The sequence below is a fragment of the Papaver somniferum genome, chromosome 4 (assembly GCF_003573695.1).
Source record: "Papaver somniferum cultivar HN1 chromosome 4, ASM357369v1, whole genome shotgun sequence".
Lineage (NCBI taxonomy): Eukaryota > Viridiplantae > Streptophyta > Magnoliopsida > Ranunculales > Papaveraceae > Papaver > Papaver somniferum.
The window spans coordinates 136,714,121-136,735,870 of NC_039361.1; the positions used below are offsets into that span (position 1 = coordinate 136,714,121).

The following is a 21,750-nucleotide window of genomic DNA, read 5'->3' on the forward strand; positions in this document are numbered from 1 at the left end:
GGCGGATACACAGAAGAAAAAACTTCTCCTGATGCCTAAAATCATATAAGGTCGGCATGTTAACAAAATTCATACCCTTCCGACCAAATCCTAGCCGGCATGCTAATGACCCAATACAGTTTTGGCGGATACACAGAAGAAAAACTGGTCTCCTGATGCCTAAAATCATCATCAGGTCGGCATGGTAACAAATTTCAGACCATGTCGGCCTTACTTAATCGGCATACTGGTGAAATAAAACAGTGCCAACGAATTTAAATTTCAAACTTTTTGCAAGTACAATTTCATTGATTGACTTGTACTTGGGCACTATAACGGCCAAATTTGGCCACCATCCTATAAATACACTACTTCTCTCTACAAAATAACTTACAAATAGTTCCATATACTCTCCAAAGCTCATATCATCATACACTCCATCTAACTCACCTAATAGCTCCTTACAAACAACAATGACTTCATTTTATTCAAATGAAGATTCGGCAATCACCAAAGCATGGTATGCGGAAAAACAACTTAGACGCCAATCCTCCGAAAGGGTGGATTCCACAACCTTTTGGGCTAGGGTACACAACAAATTTATCCAAGACTTTGGGAATCCAAATGCAAGAAGTGTTCAACAAGTGCATGAGAGGCACCTAGTCATTGAAAATGCGATACTTGCATTTTTAGCTCTCCAACCTCGGATTTTTAACACTCGCCCCTTCACCTTGTCCATTGCACAATTTGTGAGTATTTTTGTGGTTAGTTTTACGTGATCCATGTTCTTTTATCTTCCAATGAAACACCACTAACAAATGTAAGTTTGTTTTTGTAGCATGAAGTCGTGAAAGCGCCCTACTTGGAGGTAAAGGGGGAAGCATTCGCGTTCGATGCAAGCTATCACTTCTTGACCGGAAAAATCCTGGAGGATAACCCGGACTACTTGGATGTTGTACCGTCTTCGTCGGAGGAAGATTGATGGCTTTAGAAGTTTTTGTATAGGTTTTGTGGGTATACCTCTATGTAAGCCCTCACGAGACTATAACTCGTCCACTAGGGTCGCCTAGGGGTTCAAAGGCTTGATGCACATGCTAAGTGCGTTCGTTTTTCCGTCGACAAGGATTAGGTTTTATGTTTCGATCAATGTAGTAACCAAAATTGAATGAATAAAGTGAATTACATCTTCCCATATTCTGTTTTCTGTTTGGTATAAGTACATGCCAACATGATTATAAATCCTTATCATGCCGACTACAGGTCAGCCGGCAGTGTTAAAAATTATGTGCATGCCGACTATATGATCGTCGGCATTGTAGGAAATTTTTTCATGCCGACCGTAAAATTCTGGCCCAAGATAGTCGGCGTATTCTTCATTCAAAGACCCTTTCGGCCGAAAATCGGTCGGGGTATTCTGCATCTGAAAACCATGTCGGCCTCTCTTCGTCGGCAACTTATTCAAAGTAGACCTTGCCGACAACCTTTGGTCGGCACCTTATTCAAATGTTTACCTTGCCGACCTTATGCATTTTCAAAACCAAATTTTTTGATCGAAATCGAACTCATAAGACAAATGAAAGGTTTAATCTATTGAATTCATAATCACAAAATTTTAATCTAAACTCAATTAATTAACCTAATCAGAATTTTAGTGTTAACTAACCAAGAACATATCACCCATTTAGAAAATACAAGGTTAAGAGGTGGCTTGGTTTTATTTCAAAATAACCAGATTTTGTCTTATTGGATATACTCCAATTAGTTTGAGTGTACCCCAATCTCGGCAGGATATATAAACCCTTTTTCTTTCTTTTTTGATAAGAACAAAATATAAACCCTAGAAAGTATATCCTAACAAACAAAATTTGTTCATCCTAACTTATGAAAGGAGCTCACCTTTGGCGATACCTCACGGTCACGGCGGTTAAGTAACTCCGGTGCCTTCCATGGTAAGGGCCCATGTTTGCCGAGCGCCACTGGTATATCCAAATTGAATACTCCAAAATCACCGAGCTATTAAGAAACTTCGATCAAGAAAACAAACATGTATTATATTTACTTTAATCATGTATACATCATCATGGAAAGTACATTAAAGTCATCAAACAACTTCAAGGTAATTTACCTTCCAAACCGGTTGTGGTCGTCTTAAGTCAAGTAGCAGGGAAGTTAACTTAAGATCCCAATGTGTGTATCTTTGGCTGTGTAAGTAATTCAGTCCTTGAGCTCCGCCAAAATCAATCTTGATCTTTTGCTTGGTGGTGAGACTCCTGATTTTATCCACCAAATATAATAGTAACATTAACATATGCATAATTTCTTGTCCAGAAAATAGGATAATTACAGGTACAATTGTACAAACCATTATCGGAATTGTTTTATTATGGTATACAGAGAATAATTTTGCATGAATTCAGTCACCATAATAAATATTGGGCCGTTGACATAGACCCATAAAAGGAAACGATGTCCGGATCAGTTAGCGTCTTGATAACGTTAACCTCTCTGGCAAACGTCTCCGACTACAATGAAACACGAATTGTTAGGGTTTTACTAGAAATCGTGAAATACACACATGTATCGGTATTTTCTTACCATCGTGCTCCAGTCTGTTGGAGGCAAGTTCACACAGGCTTTAACTCCATTTAATTTTCCCTCGAGCATCTCCGCATGTTTTACAAGTTTAAGACGTTTGTTGTCGTCCTCCTCCTCCTTTATGCTTAACTCATTTTTGTTGATTTTCCAAAACACATGAATTGAGTATAGAAGAAAAAAAAAGAGTGAAGTTAGGGTTTGGTGGTGACTGTAGAGAGAAAGAAGGAAAGATACAAACGAAACAAAGAAGAAGAAGAAGGGTGTTCAGACATGATGGGATGTGTCTTTCCTTCTTTTTTTTTTAAAAGGAGAGCTTGATTGATACAATGCGCGTTCTGGTACTTACTTATACAGTAATTATAGATGTCCACCAGAAGATTTACCTTCTCTATACGAGGACGATAGGGCATGTCCTCAGTCTTTTGATAAAGAAAAAATTTCTCTAGAAAGGCTAGAATCATCTATCACTATATCTTAATCTTTCTCAAAAATATCAGAACTCTCTAAAAAATCTCTTCCTACCTAAACCTATTCACTTTTTTAGTTTTCTCTAAACATGAACTGAATCCCATTCAAATCCAATACTCAAATAGGTGAAAAAGATGAAATGAAATCAAGGCTTGAAGAAAAATATGATGAAAGAAGGTCACGGTTGGGGGTACTCCTGAAAATGGTGATGAAATTGTAGGTAAAAAGATTATTATTCACTTCGTTGTTGTTTGATTTTTTTAGGGGTTTGAATCAAATCACAACCTAAGTAAAAATGTTCAATCCTCTAAGGAGGAGCAAGAAGAAGTTAAAATCAAGACAATGAACAAAGATTATTATTCACTTCATTCATTCGTATAAAGATATATGCTTTTGGGAAATATATTAGTGATGTTTTTTGTTATGAACAAACCTAGATTAAATTTCTTATGTTAATGTGAATGAAGCAGAAAAATAGATTGATATATATATAATATATGCTAATGAGCAAGAAGATGATTAAAATTACCAGTACGTATTCCTTAATTTCTGGTACAAGATAACACTCCATTGGCCGAAGAAGAATGACACTCTATGTTGAGTTTGAGAAGCTTAGATCTCCAAGAGAGTGTGGGTCTATTTATTTTAAGTGACACATAGGATTTTAGACCCCCGTTTGGCATAAATCCATCCCCAACAGTAGGTCCTAGAAGTTAGGAGGGACCAATTACTAAATATGAAGGTGTTTAAGAAAGTGTTATTTACACCTCCGGTTGCACCTCCACGTCATGTTTTTAACCAATTTTCTTTTAATTTTAAGGGTTAAATCTCTTACTGTTGGAGATGATTTTTCAGATATGAGGTCTTATATTTACTTTATGTGTAGATCCCCATAAATAAAAGGACTAAATAAAAAATCCACATAGGATTTTTTACACCTTCTGTTGGAGATGCTCTTAGTTGGCACTAATTTTATAGTCGCAAGTAAAATGTTTATAAACTAGACTTAGAGCAACTGCAATGGACGACTAAACCCAAATTTTTGGTCCAGATACGTGACGCAGTCGAACAGAATAAAGATCAAAAACCAGACTATACCAAAATTTCAGACTATATTTTGTCTGGACTACGGACCAAAACCAAATTTGGTCGAGCGAAGTTATAAACTTCGCCCGTTAACAGGAGTTTATATAATGCACGCTTCAGATGAAGCGGTTGTATACTTCTCGTCCCATGGTCAGGCGTTTATATACCGTACGCCCCAGTGAGGCGAAGCTATAATGTACGCCCCACTCAGGCGTGAGTATAATGTCCGCCTGATGATAGGCGTGAGTATAATTTTCTCCCTATTCAGGCGTGCATTTTATGGCCGCCCCACTCAGGCGTGCATAAAGCTCACGCCCCACTCAGGCGTGCATAAAGCTCACGCCCCACATCGAGCGGACATTATACCTTATACTCCATATGTTACCATGTTTGAACGGATGAAAGTAGTCGACAAAAATGTTTATACCGTTGGTAATTTTCGAACGTTGGAGAAAACTGAACGTTGGACATTTTCAAACGTTGGAAAGTTTGAAAGATATTTTCGAACGTCGGAAATTAGGTTTCTTTCATACACCTATATATACACTTGAATTCCTCTAATATTTCACCAAACATTACTCATTCATACTATCTATCAGCAGCAGCAGAAGAAGTATTATTTCGTCTTTCAAAATCATTTATTAGGAAATTTTCACTGAATCGCTTACAATGGCACCACGAATAGCACGAGGTCCAAATTTTACGACAATCGAAGATGTAACGATGTGTAAAATTCATTTATCAATATCTCAAGATCCCGGTGTTGGAACTGATCAATCAGAGGCGGCGTTGTGAACTCGTATCAAGGATGATATTGAACTTCATTTACCTAATAAACCAGAGCGGTCTTGAAGTTCCTGGCAAAAACGATATCGGGGAATAAGTAAAGATGTGGCGTTGTTTTCGGCGAAAGATGCGGAAGTGGATGGTGAATATCATACTGGATGGGGTCCTGAAAAGAAGGTAAGTATTCTTTATTTTTTGAACAATTATTTTCTAATATTTACACGCCCATGAACTTAACTGTTTTTAAAAACATTAACAACTTGAAGAAGTAAACATGCGGTTCAAGGAATGCAATAATGGAAAAAAATTTAAGCACGAAGAGTGCTACCCAATTGTCTCAGAAAATATAAAATATAATCGGCGATCGACTTTTGTATTCGATACGACGCACGATTTGGACATTTGTGAGAATAACGAGGAAGATGAGGAAGGACAACAAACAACAACTCAAGCCGAGTCCGGTAACGACACAGATAGGGGAGACATAGAGAACACATATCTCCGTAAGATGGGGGAAAAAGCAGCAAAACGATTGAAGAAAACTGGGAGAGAGAAATCCACTGTCCAAGAGGAATTGATGGGAATAATTATTAAAGAACAACAAAATTTCAATACTCATTACCAAGCACAATCAAGATTCAAGATGGAACAAAGAGCAGCAGAGTTTGCAGCAAAACAAGCCGAACATGCGGCAAAAAAAGCCAAGGAAGTTGAAGACGAATTCATTATGATGGATCTTCAAAAATTGGATCATGTACAAAAAGAGTACTTCGAACTTCGTAGGGCGGACATAGTTCGGAATAGAAGAAACCAATCTTAACTCAAAGGCGGAATAGTTGAAAACTTTATTATCTCTCTTATTTAGTGACTAATAGTTTTAGTAGTATAACTATCTTTTAATATTTCTTATTATTACAATTAGCCGTATTATTATGTAATTTTTGGATTTTAAGTTTATTTCCGCTGAATTGAATTAAATTTAAACGTTTTTGAAACAACTAAACGTAATTAAAATTTGATGATGATTACATAAAAAAGAGATAATACATTTAAATAAAACAATTCGTCCAAAAATACTAACCAAGTATTGATCAACATCTTTCGAACAATAATTATAGGAAAGTTACAACATTCTAATTTAATCATTCGTCGGGATTATAGTGCGCAAGATTTGATTTGAAGATTTCATAGCATTCCTCATGCTCAAAATCATTGCCTGTCTCGTGGTAATATTCCAACCGAGCTGTAATTTGCTGCAAATTTAAACAAAAATAAGTTACATATATGTTTAGTTTAAATATAGCTCTAAGCATAGGATTTGAAATATATTCTCACCCGTTCCTCATACGCCATACTAGGATTCCGTATGTTAACATCAGCCTGAAACACAACAAAAGTTTCCACCTCCTTGTTGATGCGATTGAACCTATTTTGAACATCTTTTTTAGTTCTAGATTTTTCATTACCTGTTAACGTATCGAATATATCAAAAATATTTGACCAAAAACGGTTGGGGGGTTGCCCTGAATAAAGTGGATTTGTTGTAACATTGATCCATGCTTGAACAATACCAACATCTTCTTCTTTAGAGAATTTTTTCATATTTCGTAGCTGAATCACAGACTAAAGAGATTGTTTTGGGTGGAGAAAAGAAGAAAAATAAGAATTCTATAGTTTTATAGGATAAAAAAAAAAGGAATGGACACGAATCAATCATAATCTGTTGGGATAAGAAAACAGTAATCCCATATAGTATCGACAAAAAAAAAATGATAAGAAGATAAGAAAATTATTTTATTATTATCCAAAGTTAAAATACAAAGAAAATGACAATCATAAGCTTTCATAAAAAACAACCCATACAATGACAATCAGTGTCCAAACTTTTAATTTCCATATATGTTCGATTAAGTCATCACGCAAGCGAATATGCACTTCTTTGTTACGCATTGCACGTCGGCTTTGCTCAGATCTAATTTGGGAAAACTCCTCATTGTTGCCTCTTAATATATTAACCGGTGCCGGGTTGCTACGTTTTTCATAAACATGTGGCCAGTCTCCGGGTAGACGCTCATCCTCGACTATCATATTATGTAAGATAATACAGGTTTTCATGATATAGGCAAGCACATCTGGATTCCACATTCTTGCAGGTTGTTTGATGATTCCAAACTGTTGTTGGAGTACACCAAATCCCCGTTCTACATCTTTTCTTGCACCCTTTTGCATCCATGAAAAGATTTCATTTTTCCTACCTACCGGATGTTTAATGGCCATAATAATAGTAGGTATCTCAGGGTATATGCCATCACCTAGATAATACGACATATCATATGAATGTTCGTTTACCTCGTAGCTCACTGGTGGTGCTTTTCCTGTTACAAGACTTCGAAAAACATATGAAAGGTTCATAACGTTAATATCGTTGTTAGATACGGGCATGCCAAAAAATGCATGCCAAAACCATAGATCATAGGACACCACCGCCTCCAACACGATACTTTCGCTCCCTTTAAATGCGGTGTAAGCCCCTGACTCTGCCGACGGACATTTATCCCATTTCCAATGCATGCAATCTAGACTACCTAGCATCCCTGGAAATCTCCGGTCTTTGTTTTGCTTGAGCAACAGTTCAACATCACCAGCAGTTGGTTCATGCAAATATTCTTTCCCATAGACGTTGAAAATCGTCTTACAGAACCTCCGAGTAGCTTCCAACACAGTGGTTTCTCCTATGCGTAAGTACTCGTCTATTGCATCTGCCGCACATCCGTAAGCTAACATTCTTACTGCTACTGTTACTTTTTGATGAGGGTTTAATCCTACAACTCCACAAGCATCGGGCTTTTGAACAAAATATTTGTCTGCATTGGTAACACCTTCCACTATTCGGTTAAACAATTATCGACCCATTCTTAATCTTCTGCGAAAAACATTGGGTAGTTGGTTTGGGTACGGAGAAAAATAGTCGTTCCATAGAAGTTCAGCTCCTGCATCGCGATTTCTGGGTATTTTGATATGAGTTTGAGGCCATTTTGAATTTGTAACAAGGACTCCCAAATTAACGGCCATGTTATTTTGCATAATTGCTACTGCATCATCATCAGAAGAATAAAAACTACTATTAGAAGATGAAGAAGAAGAAGAAACAGAAGAGAAATAATGAGCGGTTTTCTCATAGTTTTCCATTACTATCTGAAGCAGAAGAGGGGTGTTTCCATTCATATATTGGGTGATCAGGTCTTTAATTTATATCCAAGAGCATTAGTAAAAAAAAAAAAAGATGGTGAGAGATAGTGATTTTCTTGAAAAAATAAAAATAAAAAATCCAAAAAAAGATAAAGTGTTTGTCAGTAGCCTGATATGACTATACTCTATACACACTGCCTACTCTCAAACTTGAGAGGACAACTAAAGGGATAGTGGAGAGAGTAGACTTGAAATTACTACTCGCTGAAAGATAAGATATTAACTATCAGTATCCGAAGGCGCCGATCGAGGTGGCATAAAAGGCATCTGCATTCTCGGAGTGGCATTGACTGAGGACATTTTTGAAGCTGATCCTTGACTCATAGAACTCCAAACTTGCGGTGGCATTGTTTGGGAAAAGGAACCAAAACCAAGGGAAAGTTGGACAGCGTGCGGCGGACGGAAAAGAGACATTTGTTGCTGCAAATCTATGTTCATAGTATTCAGCCTTTGTATTTCTGCTTCTTTTGCCATAATAACGTCCATCCTCTCCTTCGTTTGTTTTAATGTAAAATCGTGAAATTGTTAATTAAAATCAACATGTTCTTGAAATAATGTGTAAGTTTTGTGCTGTCATGAAAAAATAAAATACATAAGTACAAATGTATAATAAAATGTCGAACGTTCTTGAAAAAGTCGAAAGTTAACATACGTGGGATAATAGATGTGGAGGAGGGATAGGTACATGTTCAGCAGGGGTGTTCAATTGGGTCCGTATACAAGTCACCGACAAGCCCATATGTTTGGGCTTCCCAATTAGGATGAGTCACATAATCGTTGTAGTTAGTTACCTTTCTCCAGTACTGCAAATATATATCATAATCTTTAACAGATTGTATTATCTCTGTAGCATCGAGCAAACCTTCATTTTTAGGCGTTCTGCTTGAATACTGCCGATATCCCCAATAACTGTGTGTAGTTTTATGGGAACAACAAAAGTATAATGGTTTTGCCTCCAGCACCTTTCTCCGAGGTACATGTTATGCTGTACAGTTAGAAAGGGAGTACGAATGTAGTAAGTATGATATATACTATTTAATCATGAAAAAAAATATTTATTGGTATTTAGCAACAATTATCGAATAAAATTTAATTATTAACTCACAATGCCCATGTAAGAAAATATATATCTGGAGTCTGATAGCCTCGAAGCCGTGCATCCCATATCAGATGAAAGAACTTCTCTGTATGATTCCCATGGGCGCCATGTCACTTCTTCAGCAATAAGCTTACTCAGTAAATCCCTACAACGGAAAATATCATTTGTATTCTTCGGTACATTCCATTTAGAAGTTACCGGCCATTTTTGTTCTGTACTCCCCTTTGAGATGTCTGGTCGACATATGCCCAGGTATTCATACCCCCAAAACTACTCCATGAAAATAATTAACCAATTTAATAACTTCGCAACAAAATAAACAATGAAAGGAAGAAAAAACTGGATTAAAAGAATACCTCTAATATTTGGAATGAACCGCATAGTGCCTTCTGTCTCCTCCCATTTAAACGGAGTGACGCATACAATCTTGAAAAATCGGCACCACCCCAGTCATACGTGGACACTACATCAAGATTTTCAAAAGCAGCTAACCATCCAGCATCAATATAGGTCTTTGCATTAGAAAAGAAAAAATGTCCCAAAACATACATGAAAAAGGCAATAGCTACTCTATAAGCAAGGGTGCTATCATTTTCAGCCGCAACCAACTTGTCTTCTAAGAAATATGAGCTTAAATATTTAATTGTAATTGAATTTGAAACCCACGACGAAGCTTTTGGACATAGCGTGACATCTTGGATATCCGGAAAGATACGTTCACGAACATATTCAAATTGATACTTCCCAGAATCATACGGAACGTCAGGCCCATCACCGATACTCAGTCCAGTCAACATGAGCCAATCTAGGGGTAAATCCCATCTCACCAAATGGGAAGTGAAAAGTATTTGTTGTATCCCAAAACCGCTCAACAATATAATCAACCATTGAATGCTGGGTTTCGCTACATTGTATGTTCAGTAAACTTTGCCATCCCGCTTTTTAAATAATATATTTAGCTCTAAGACAGTATTGTGAAATAGTTTGATAGTGATGAATTACCGATGCCAGAGATCCACGATGTTGATACGTTAATTTCTGCTCTCTCCTGTAAATGTAATGTCTGTAGTAGCGTGCGGCTTATCATCTTGCAGTACAGGAAACCGCCCTAACCGGAGAATATCAACCTCCTTAATTTTACCAGTAGAGATTATGTTGTAATACTCTTCGGCTAAAGATTTATGTTTCTTGTTCGTCTTCATGCGACCATTGAACCGCGCTGTGAGTCTGTTCAGCATTTGTGCACACACAAGATATATGCAATCTCAATTTTAAAACACCAACCCTCATTATTCCATATTTTTATAAGTCCATCACCATTTATATTCCAAATACTATAAATCCTTAACACAAACTATATTAACTCCAAATTCTATAATTCCACAAACACAAATTAAATCGTCACCTATGTATGTAGAACATATTAGAAACCAAAAAATATACCTCATAACAACTCAATTTAATCACTTCAACATTCCATAAAAATCACTACAAAATCAATTACTTTTAACCCCATTTACATACATATAAATTAGCTATTATACATATGTAACACACAAAATTCACATAACCACAATTTGTCACATAACCACAAGAAATGTAAAAACACATATTAATCCAAATTTATGAAAAAACGCATAAATTTAGCTCATCTTAAAACCAAATTTCATATTTAACCAAATCCACATACAACATACGTACTCAAATCTGTTCACATACAATATTATATTCATAATTATTTGTCAATACCCAATTTTCTAAAACCTAATTTTAACAAACTAAAACCATAAATAAATTAAAACCTAATTTTAACAAACTAAAACCCTAAATAAATTATACAAGAATGTAGATAAATAGAAGAGATTAAGAAAACTATATTACCTCTCATGAAATCTATCTCGTTGCTATTTTCCTTTTTTTTCTTCCTTTCCTACTCGTTACTGCGTTTGAGAATGGGAGTGAAAGATAGAGGTGTTGTTTTGATGGCGGTAGAAACAAAGAGGTAGAAAAGAAGAAGACCGAGAAGAAAAGATTAGGGTAAACGTGTAACATGTAAAGGGGTTTATGTGGAGGTGGAGGTATAATGTTTGCCGGTCCACACGCGTTGGTTACGTGTGTTAAGTGAGCGAAGATTATATGTACGCCTTGGACCGGCGGAAACTATATAAACGCCCCATCGGGCGTGTATTATATCACCGTCCCGTGTACAGGCGTAAATTATATGACCGCCCCACATCTGGCGTTTACTATATCAACCCCAACATCCGGCGTTAACTTTATGGCCGCCCCAACCGGGCATGTATTATATCAACGTTCCACTATCAGACGTTGATTATACGTCCGCACGACTAAATATACTCGTTACTGTAGCGTCATACTACGGACTAAACTCAAATTTGGTCGTGATTTTTGGTCTTTTGATCGTGGTTTTTGGTCTTTGGTTTTGATCGCAACACTGTGATGCTCTTACTCACTCTAATTTTAGAGCATAACCTCACTTTTCGCTCACCCTTATCCTACCACTCCACGCACTGATTTTAATCTCAATAGATTCCACTCGATCACTCACTCTCTCGTTTGATCGATGCTTACAAATGAGGGAAACACCCTGTATTTATACTAGTTAATTGAGCATTCCAGAGAACCTTGTACTGGAACCTATTATCTCATGGAATAAATTAGGAATTTAATTCTTGGAAGTACAATCACTTGATTCTCTCTGTTCTTCAAAAGATTGAATGATAAGACAACACGTTTGTTTTACCGAACTTTGGCATTAATAATTGTGTGATATGGATTTTTAGCCGCTCACTTATCAATCTTCATCTGCTTTTGCCATTTTCCTAAAGGGGGACGGAAAGTGCACGTTATTCTTCAAACCGTTTGTATTCGTTCGGTTCAATCACTCGATTATGTCATTTGTTCTCCAAAAGATTGAATGATACATCATAGGAGCTGTAAACCTAGGACAACACGTTAGTTTTACCAAACTTTGGCATTAATGATTATGTTAACTTGTATATCTGGGCACATGTTAAGAATTAATTAATTAATAATATCCCCCACATATTCTCATCACGTTATTTTTATAGTACAACTCTTTATATCCCCAGATATTCTCATCACGTTAAAAAAGAAATACAAACTCGTTGGACAATATTCATCCTCGCTTGATTGGGTATGCCAAATGAGACAAAATAAGGTCATTTTGAAATAAAACACAAAGCCCCTTATCCACATATTTATGAAAATGACTAATCTATCCTTGATTAATAACACTAATAAATGTGATTAGTATAATTAATTTAATTAGTTAATTAGTAGATTAAAATTTTGAAATTAGGTTTTATTTTAGATTGAACTCATGGATGTGGGTAGATTTTTGAGATTTTTTTCTTTCTTTTTTTAAGAATTCTACTTGTAACAGAAATGAAATTGTATCACCCAAACACTTATAAATATGGGATTGTAGAGCTGCTGGTCGATTTTATACTCAAAATTATAGAAGGAATCAACGTTTTCAGTTCTGAAAATATGAAAAGTCGGCAAGGTCTACGGATGAAGAACATGCCGACTATATTTGGCCGGCAAGGTCTGCGTATGAAGAACATACCGATAACTTATGGCCGACAAGGTCGATAAAAAACACCGTGCCGACTATACGATTTTTGACATACATAGTAGTTGTTACAAATGCATGATTAGTCGGCAAGGTATTAATTTCATAACCTGCCGACTAAAATATAGTCGGCAAGGTATAGAGATGGATATCTTGCCGACCTTGTAACTGCTAATTTCAGAGATGGATATCTTGCCGACCCTGTAATTACTAATTTCAGAGATGAAAAGCCGGCATGGTATTCAACCTTATACCCTGTCGACTATATTTTTGTCGGCAAGGTCGACAAAAAATACCCTGCCGACTTTTAGTTCGTTTTAATTTTTCGTTTTTTTTTCTTTTTGGATTTCACATGTATAGTTAGAGTGTAGAAGAAAGATTTTGATGCTTTTTTTAATATGACCAGAATACAAAGTATTTTCATGCCACCGCTTCCAATAGAAAAAAGAATAAATTCCATCAATGCTCTTAGGGAACCTTCTGTTCTTTGTCTTTTGGATAAAGACCAAATAAATTCTCTTCTGGTAAATCATTTTACCCACATACCTACAACCCAAATAAACAGTTGTAACTTTGATCTTTCCAGCATCATAAAGCTTTGTATATCCGAAGCGGCAAACCTATCTTTCCTAGAGATTCCAGCCAAAAATGAAATATGGCTTACATTATCCAGTATGAATCAATGGGGTGCCCCAGTACCAGATGAATTTCAATCAGGTTTCTTCAAAGCTTATTGGGAAATTTTTGGACCGGATATTATTAACACAGTCTAAGATTTTTTTAAATCCATTATTCTCGATACTAATCTCAACCACTCATTCATTACCTTGATTTCATGTGCAGATATACGGTGATAAAGAACATGGAAGCCTGAGTTCCGCTGCTATTACGAGTATAGTCGAAGATTGAAGTCAAGAACGAAGCACCGAAAATTTCAACTCCTCAAACTCCGGGTGATTTCAGACCAATAAGCTTAAGTAATACCATTTACAAACTAATCTCAAAAATTCTCGTGAATAGATTAAAGCCCATTCTCAACAAATTAATTTCTCTCAACCAATCAACTTTTCTCCCGAGAAGATAAATTACTGATAATATTATAATCGTCCATGAGCTTATCCATTCAATGAAAACTTCAAAAGCGAAAAATGGATGCCTGGCTCTTAAATTAGATCTTTCTGAAGCCTTTGATAGAGCGGAGTGGCATTTTGTCGAAAAATCCCTTCTTAGTTTTGGATTTAATGATAAGTGGGTTAATCTCATAATACAATGCATCTCAACAAATTCCTTTTTTTATTCTGCTCAACGGCTCCGCTGGGCCAAATTTAGAACCTCGAGAGGTTTAAGACAAGGAGATCCCCTATCTCCATACCTTTTCCTGATCTGCATGGAAATTCAATCCAGGCTTCTAGAAAATGCGATAGTGGATAGGAAAATCTCTGGTCTTTGAATAAAAAAAAATTCCCCGAATATTTCACATCTATTCTTTACGACTGTTTCCTATTCACAAAAACGGATCTGTGGGAGGCAAAAAAATCTTCTAGATGTCTTATTACTATTTGGAGATATAACAGGTCAAATGATAAATCTTCAAAAATCCAGTCTCTATTTCAGCCCAAAAATTCATCCCAAACATGGAAAAAAAATAACCAGAATATTTAAAGTCCCTTTGATGACAAAAAAATGACAGATATCTCGGTACTCCCTTCTTTTTTGACAAGAATAGAAAAGCGAATTTTGAGCCACTTTTATAAAATTATTATTCCACTCTGCGAGGATGTAAATACAAGCTCCTATCTCAAGCTGGAAGGACAGTTCTGATAAAATACATCCTTCAAGCTTTCCTAACCTACCAAATGCAGGTGATTTCCCTTCCGAAAGAAATCTTGGATCAATTAGATCGTATTCAAATAAATTTCTGGTGGAATAAAAAAGAGAAAAAGAGAAAAGGAGGGTTCATCAGAGCTTGGAAGTTATTTTGTAAACCTATCTCTCGAGGTGGATTAGGTATTAAAAACCCTCAACAATTTAATATAACCTTAATCACTAAACTTGCTAGCATATATATTAATATTAGAAAAATACCAATTACTCAAAGAGAAATATTTTCCAAATTCCCACCCACCAGAACCCTCTAAATCCTCCAACTTATCGTGTATTTGGACGAGCATCCAAAAAGGTCTATATTTCGAGATATAGATAGGCGAGGTATATTCGGTTCAAAATACCAAATGTGTATAATCTAAGTCTATATATATATAGCGTACGACTTTTTGTCTCAAGAAGTAGGAGATAGAGTAGATAGATGATGATATTTTTGATAGTGGTAAATAGAGTTGTCTTTCACTCGAACTTAGTTGAGATTGATTTTAGGATTAAATATAAAAATAAGAAATTATATACAAAATATGTCACGAGATGAAGAATTCACTGGGACTCGGGATTTCGTTGTTTTTCATATTCAAGTGGTTCAGAAATTAATCCTAGGCAATTATAGCTCCAAACACAAGAAATATTAACTCTATTCTTTGCCAAAATAGATTTCGTAAAACATCAATTGTAAATTACAAGCATAGTGTATCAAAAACACCTAAAACTAAGCATACACTATCAAACAAGATAACAATTGATCAATAGAAATCATAAATCATTTATAATCGGTGCAAAAAGTAAATAAGGAATTAATTAAATTTACCACATGATGAAATTCATCTTCGTCCGTCGTCTCAGCGATGGGGTCTAGCTCATCATGTTGAAAACCCTCTCAAAGAATTTATTTATGCTCAAAAATGGTTTACAAATGATGAAAAGGGGAGAAATGATGAAAAACGGGTTTGTAACAATTATGCCTGTTACAAACTAACTGTTACAAAGAACGATACAACTAATGTGTCACTGTCACTGTAGCATGAACAACTGTCTACAGGCGTCTTATGTTCTTCGTGTTCATCAATGGCAGCAGTAGCAGGTTTCTCAAACTTGATTTCTCTCCATTCTGTTCTTCCCTCTAACGCTCCATCCCCTTATCTGACTCCAAACTCAGCTATAAATACACCTCTCTCGAGTAAATACCAGAAAATATCGTATTAAAGTTTAGGAGATCTTATTCTCCTTTCCTCTATTATACACGTCTGAGTTGTCCGAAACTTTTCAAACTCTCTCGGGATTGGATAGAAACAAATTTTCAGAGAATATATCCTCTTAAATCCCACGTAATATGCTCTTACAACTCAAGCGTAATCCGAGAATATTTGTTACCCTGTTTAACGCAACAACCATTCATGGGCAGATTTTATTCCTTGTTTTCCTTCCAAAAACACGTCATGCGACCTATTGATTAAGTAACAACATAATCACACCATAATATCCATGAAAATCTCCCAGAAATCTCGTGCAGTGGTGATGAAATATTTCCCGCCGAAAATGATTTTCAAATGAAGAAGAAGGGGGTGCCCCCTATCCAGAGTAGGGGCGCCTTTAACATCAAGGGTGCCCTGGGGTGGACCTTATCCAAAATGAGGGTGCCTTTAGTACTTTTACGGGGGTGCCCCGAGCAACTTTTCGAGCCGAATTTTCCAAAAATGTTTATTTCCCAAAAATACCTACAAACACATAAAATACCATAATAAGTACGAAATCGAGTACCAATAATACAGAACATTGAGGACAAATTAGATACAAAAATGTGTCTATCAATAGACTATTGAGTGACATATAAGTTCAAGTCTTCACATACCTTTTTGTCGAGAAGTTCCACCGGTTCCTTGAGTAGTTTTTCTTCTTGTATGATGAATCGCCATGAAGTCCTTGAGCCCAACTACAGTTTCTATCCTAGTCCGAGACTTAGCTATAATAGACTAGAAATCAAGACTTATAATTTTGATCACTAACATTAAAAAACATGCTTGAGATAGCAATGCATGCGTGTTCGACCGAGCAGTGCTCTAACAATCTCCCCCTTTGTCAATTTTAGTGACAAAACTATCGATACATATGGAATACAAAAAAGATAAATAAACTTTAGTAGCTCCTATTCCACATGTCTAATCTTCATCATTCCTCGAAATTCGCCACTTCCAAGTACTCCAACGATCCCAAAGGTTGTAAGTTTAGCATCACCGTTGTTGAAGATCCGTAACAATAACAATGAGAAAGCATCGGTCTCGATCATTGTTATACAGTGTCATAGTATTATTACACAGTGTCAAAGTCCAAAATTATCACAACTTCAACAATAATACTATGGTGATATGTATCACTCCCCCTTAGTCAATACTCCATCTCACATGGAAACCACTCCCCCTTACACAATCATCAGAAAACCATATGTATTTGTAGTGTGAACTACACATTAATTCTCCCCCTTTTTGTCAATAAAATTGGCAAAGGTACAAGAACGGGATCATAATGAAATTTTCGTAAGAGACATTTCATGACTAAAAGAAAAAGAATACATACCATCTAATTTAGATGCAATCCTGTAGCCGAATCTAATATCATTCATCAAGGAATTTAAAGATACAAGATAACCCCTCTAAAATTCCACAACCGTACACCCCTCAAGATATGACCATTAAGCACAAGTTCAAAAGAACTCTCCCCCATTTGATGTCATTCCCAAGGGAACAACAAGAGCGACCTTAATTTCAAAAGAAAAGAAGGAATTCATTGGACACCAAAAACCATGAGAATGATTTTCTATATCCAAAAACTCAATCAAATTAATCACAAGTAAACCCATGATTAATTTAATCGGAATACGCAATCAAATTAAACACAAAAGTGATCAACTTAATTGATTATGCTCGACATAAGAGAACCTAAGGAGCATACGACTAACATAACCATTAGAAAATGAATAGGATAGTCGTTCATATACTCAACATAAGAGGAATCTTACGGAGTATGAAAATACTCAACTAGATTAATTACAAGAGAACCCATAATTAATTTAATTGGAATACACAACCAAACTAATTACAAAAGTAATCAATTTAATTGTCATTTGTTTTGCTCGACATAAAAAGACTTATGGATCAATAACTAAATAACCAAACAAGATGATTAATTTAGTTCAAAAATGCTCAAAGTAAAGTACCTTACGGATCAACCAACAAAGCTAATCAAAAAATAATCAACTTGGTTGTATCGTGCTCAACATAAGACGCATTACGGAGCCTCACAGTATTACATAAAATATGGATCAGTGAAGATCAATACTATGGAATACACAAGGATTCGTTTTATCTTCCATCACTATTTGCATAACGATATTTAATAGACATAATCCTTGAACACAAAAGATTTTAACCTATCTTCCATCAAAGAATTGATAATATAGGCTTAACTTTTGTATATGTCAAAAGTCCATTCATTCTTTTACCAGTACGTGAATACGGAACACGAGCGACTTTACTTTTGACAAAATATGGGACAACATAGTTCACAGACGTAAACACCAATATCCCATAACAAATTGCAGTATAACAAATCATAAAGATTAAATACTGCAAACCATCATCCTCCAAATATTTCTAGAATTTAATACCAATAAACCTAAAAAAAAAGACAAGAAGATGAAAATGATAGCTATGTGTAGTCACAATCATTGCTATTCCAAGCACTAGTTATTCTTCCATCTAAACCAAAAAGAAGACTTACTAGGCATTGTAGATCTTTTTCAGAGCATCTACAGCAAATTCCTTCTCATTATTGAAAAACCCATTGATTATGAGATCGTTCAATTCCTCTAGATCTTCAGAAATATCAGTTAACTCACTAAGTTCTCTTTTTAGATCACACATGGTATTCTTGGTCAGAGACAACCTTTGTTCATAGTGAGTTATCTCTTCCAAAGAGAAAATAATTCAATATTTTAAATCATTTCGCTTGTTGATGAAAAATTTCACCATGTCTCTAGTGAGACAAACAGAAGAGAGACAGTTAGAGGAAGAACCTTCTCCATTGGTTGTTGACTTCTTCTTTATCATTCTCGTGGAAATGATTCCTTTGCACAGATGTACATTGACTGCTTCTACTGCATCTCTTTTGGTAGTACCTCTAGTTACAAGAGCCATGAGAACGTAATTGAAAGAAGGATAAAAACAAACAATAAAAGGAGATTTATAAGTGTCAAACCCTAGACCATTTTGACATAATCTTTCAAGAATCTAAAAATAAGATTACCTATACAAATATAAATTGAAATTCATGAACACTGAGTTGAGACACTTCTCATCATTCCCAAGTTAAAGATGAGAAGGCAAACTTCACCATTCAGTTGGTGACCGGACGGGCCAAATGCCCACTTCCCTTGTTTTTTCGTGGCTTGTCACTGTTGGTTGTGCTAATAGATTTCTTACTTCTTCTGGAATATTTATCTTGCTTATATTTATCCAGACTCACTCTTTACATGTTCTTTTGAAGTTTGGTGACTCCTTTGTTGCTTTTCTTGAATCTCCAACATGTATCTTTATCATGCCTTGAGTGTCAACAGAAGGAGCTGATCAATGTGAATTTTTTGTCTCCATGTAATTTTTCCTGTTTGACACAACGCCCAACCATTGTTTCCTGATTTGCAGAATCCATCACTTTTGTTGTTGTGCTTTTGAATCCTAAACCATGATTGTTTCCAAAGGATCTCTGACCAAACAACATTGCTGCAATTTTGTCAGAGCTTCCAGACATCCTTTGCAGGTCATCTCCGAGAGAATTAATTTCTTCTTCCTTTAGAGACATGGTTTTGACGAATTTAATATGAATATGCTCTATCTCAATATTTTTCGTCTGGAGTGATGATTCAACATTTCTCAAGGAGGCTTTAAGACAAAGGTTCTCTTGAAGAATCTCTTTATTCAGGAGATCAACCAACTCAGTATCAAATTCAAGTTCTGAATCAGAAATTGAAGTCGAAATAGAATCTGAAGTAAGGGCAGTAAACCCATTGCACCAGTTAGACTCATCTGAGTTATATTGAGAAGTATTGTCTTCTGTTGAATTATTTTCAGCAACCAGAGAAGATGGAAAACCTGCAAATCTATTATTCCTTTTTATTATATTCTTGACCTCTTTGACTATTAGTGAATGATCACATTCATCATCCCATGAAAGGTGAGAGGAAGACATCTCAGGTTTGTTCACAGCGTTGAGTGCGAACGTTTTTCCTGTCCCTTGATTAAGAATTCTTAACTTTCCAATTAGTGAAGTCTTGGAAAGTGTATCAGGGTTATTTCCCTCAATGATGGAATGCTTCTTAGAATCGTATCTTGATGGCAGCGATCTGAAGATTTTCATTACACTGTACTTTTCAGGAATGGTCTTACCCAATGAAAATGATGCATTAAAAATTTCAGACACTTTGTGGTAAAAATCATCAATCGGTTCATTATCTACCATACAAATATTTTCCCATTTAGAATTCATATTTTGAAGTATGGATTCCTTTTCACTGGTATTTCCTTCGAATACGTTTTCTAAGATATCCCAAGCATCTTTATACCTAGTGCAACTTGACACATGGTGTTGAAGGTGTGGGGTAATGGCATGTATGATGGCATTCAAACCGTTGGAACTTTGCTTTGCAGCAAGTAGCTCGGCAGGACTATATTCACCAATATTCTTGGGAACGTTTATATCACCAACTTCCACCATAAGTAATTAGAGCCATCAAAGACTGGTGGTACGTTAATAGAGATAGCATCTCTGTCCATAGAGTCAGATCGCTACAAACACATACTTGTAAGGTCTTGAACGTGTTTGCCTACTCTGATACCAATTGAAAAGGCGGGGGTCTAACAACACCACCCAATATTTCGATTATCAATCTGTATGGACAAACTCGTTTAAAAGTACATCAACGAGTTTATATCTCTCTCTCTTGATTTGATTCCTCAAACAGAAACTGCGAATACTAATCAAATACAAGGAATAACTTGGATGGTACCAAAGACCAATATCCAAGGATCAATCAATGACAATCAACAACCAAAGGTTGGATTACTCTAATTGATAATCTAACGCACAACCTGTATTATTTCAATTATAAAGATAAAACAATATAATGCAGAAATTGAAATAACACAGATACCAGAAATTTTGTTAACGAGGAAACTGCAAATGCAGAAAAACCCCGGAACCTAGTCCATATTGAACACACACTGTACTAAGCCGCTACAGACACTAGTCTACTCAAAGATAACTTCGGACTGGACTGTAGTTGAACCCCAATCAGTCTCCCTCTGATCTAAGGTACAGTTGTACTCCCTACGCCTCTGATCCCAGCAGGATATTGCGCACTTGATTCCCTTAGCTGATCTCACCCACAATTAAGAGTTGCTACGACCCGAAATCGCAGGCTTTGACAATAAACAAATCTGTCTCACACAGACAAGTCTATCAAAGGATCAATCTGTCTCCCACAGAAAAACCCTAAAGTTTTTGTTCGGTCTTTTGATAATAATCAAGGTGAACAAGAACCAATTGATAATCCGGTCTTTTATTCCCGAAGAATAGCCTAGATAAATCAATCACCTCACAACAATCTTAATCGTATGGTAGCGAAACAAGATGTTGCGGAATCACAAACAATGAGACGAAGATGTTTGTGATTACTTTTTATATCTTGCCTATCGGAGATATCAATCTCAAGCCAATCAATCTGATTATACTCGTACGATAGAAGATGCAAGATCAGATCACACAACTATGATAAAAGTAGTATCGGTTTGGCTTCACAATCCCGATGAAGTCTTTAAGTCGTTAACCTGGTTTTAGAAGAAGAAAACCAAAGGTTAAAGGAGAAATGACTCTAGCACGCAAACTAGTATCACATGCTAGAGTTTTGCACAATACTAGATGTCTCCTTTATATA

The 21,750-nt window shown here is 36.0% G+C and overlaps 1 protein-coding gene and 1 long non-coding RNA gene across 14 annotated transcripts; both read right to left on the reverse strand.

The window, feature by feature from the left end:
- Positions 1–1,112: 1,112 nt before the first annotated feature.
- On the reverse strand, positions 1,113–3,633 carry LOC113362764. 2 transcript variants are annotated; one of them, XR_003365818.1, is made up of 4 exons: positions 2,575–3,633; positions 2,105–2,249; positions 1,876–2,003; positions 1,113–1,499 (listed from the first exon to the last, which is right to left on the reverse strand). It is a non-coding gene; the product is annotated as an uncharacterized LOC113362764 (long non-coding RNA). The 2 variants fall into 2 exon arrangements; XR_003365817.1 differs by lacking the exon at positions 1,113–1,499 and having other exon boundaries at positions 1,796–2,003.
- A 3,071-nt stretch (positions 3,634–6,704) lies between these two features.
- LOC113362765 (protein MAIN-LIKE 2-like) lies at positions 6,705–11,840 on the reverse strand. Of its 12 annotated transcripts, none has more exons than XM_026605258.1 (5): positions 11,144–11,840; positions 9,619–9,725; positions 9,269–9,532; positions 8,388–9,148; positions 6,705–8,006 (listed from the first exon to the last, which is right to left on the reverse strand). In XM_026605258.1, exon 5 carries the CDS (start codon positions 7,696–7,698, stop codon positions 6,748–6,750), a length of 951 nt encoding a protein of 316 aa, XP_026461043.1. In that variant the 5' UTR covers positions 7,699–8,006; positions 8,388–9,148; positions 9,269–9,532; positions 9,619–9,725; positions 11,144–11,840; the 3' UTR covers positions 6,705–6,747. The 12 variants fall into 12 exon arrangements, 10 of the variants coding, with proteins under 10 accessions (XP_026461043.1, XP_026461041.1, XP_026461042.1 ...); XM_026605256.1 differs by having other exon boundaries at positions 9,619–10,489; XM_026605257.1 differs by having other exon boundaries at positions 10,265–11,840.
- Between the last annotated feature and the right edge of the window lie 9,910 nt (positions 11,841–21,750).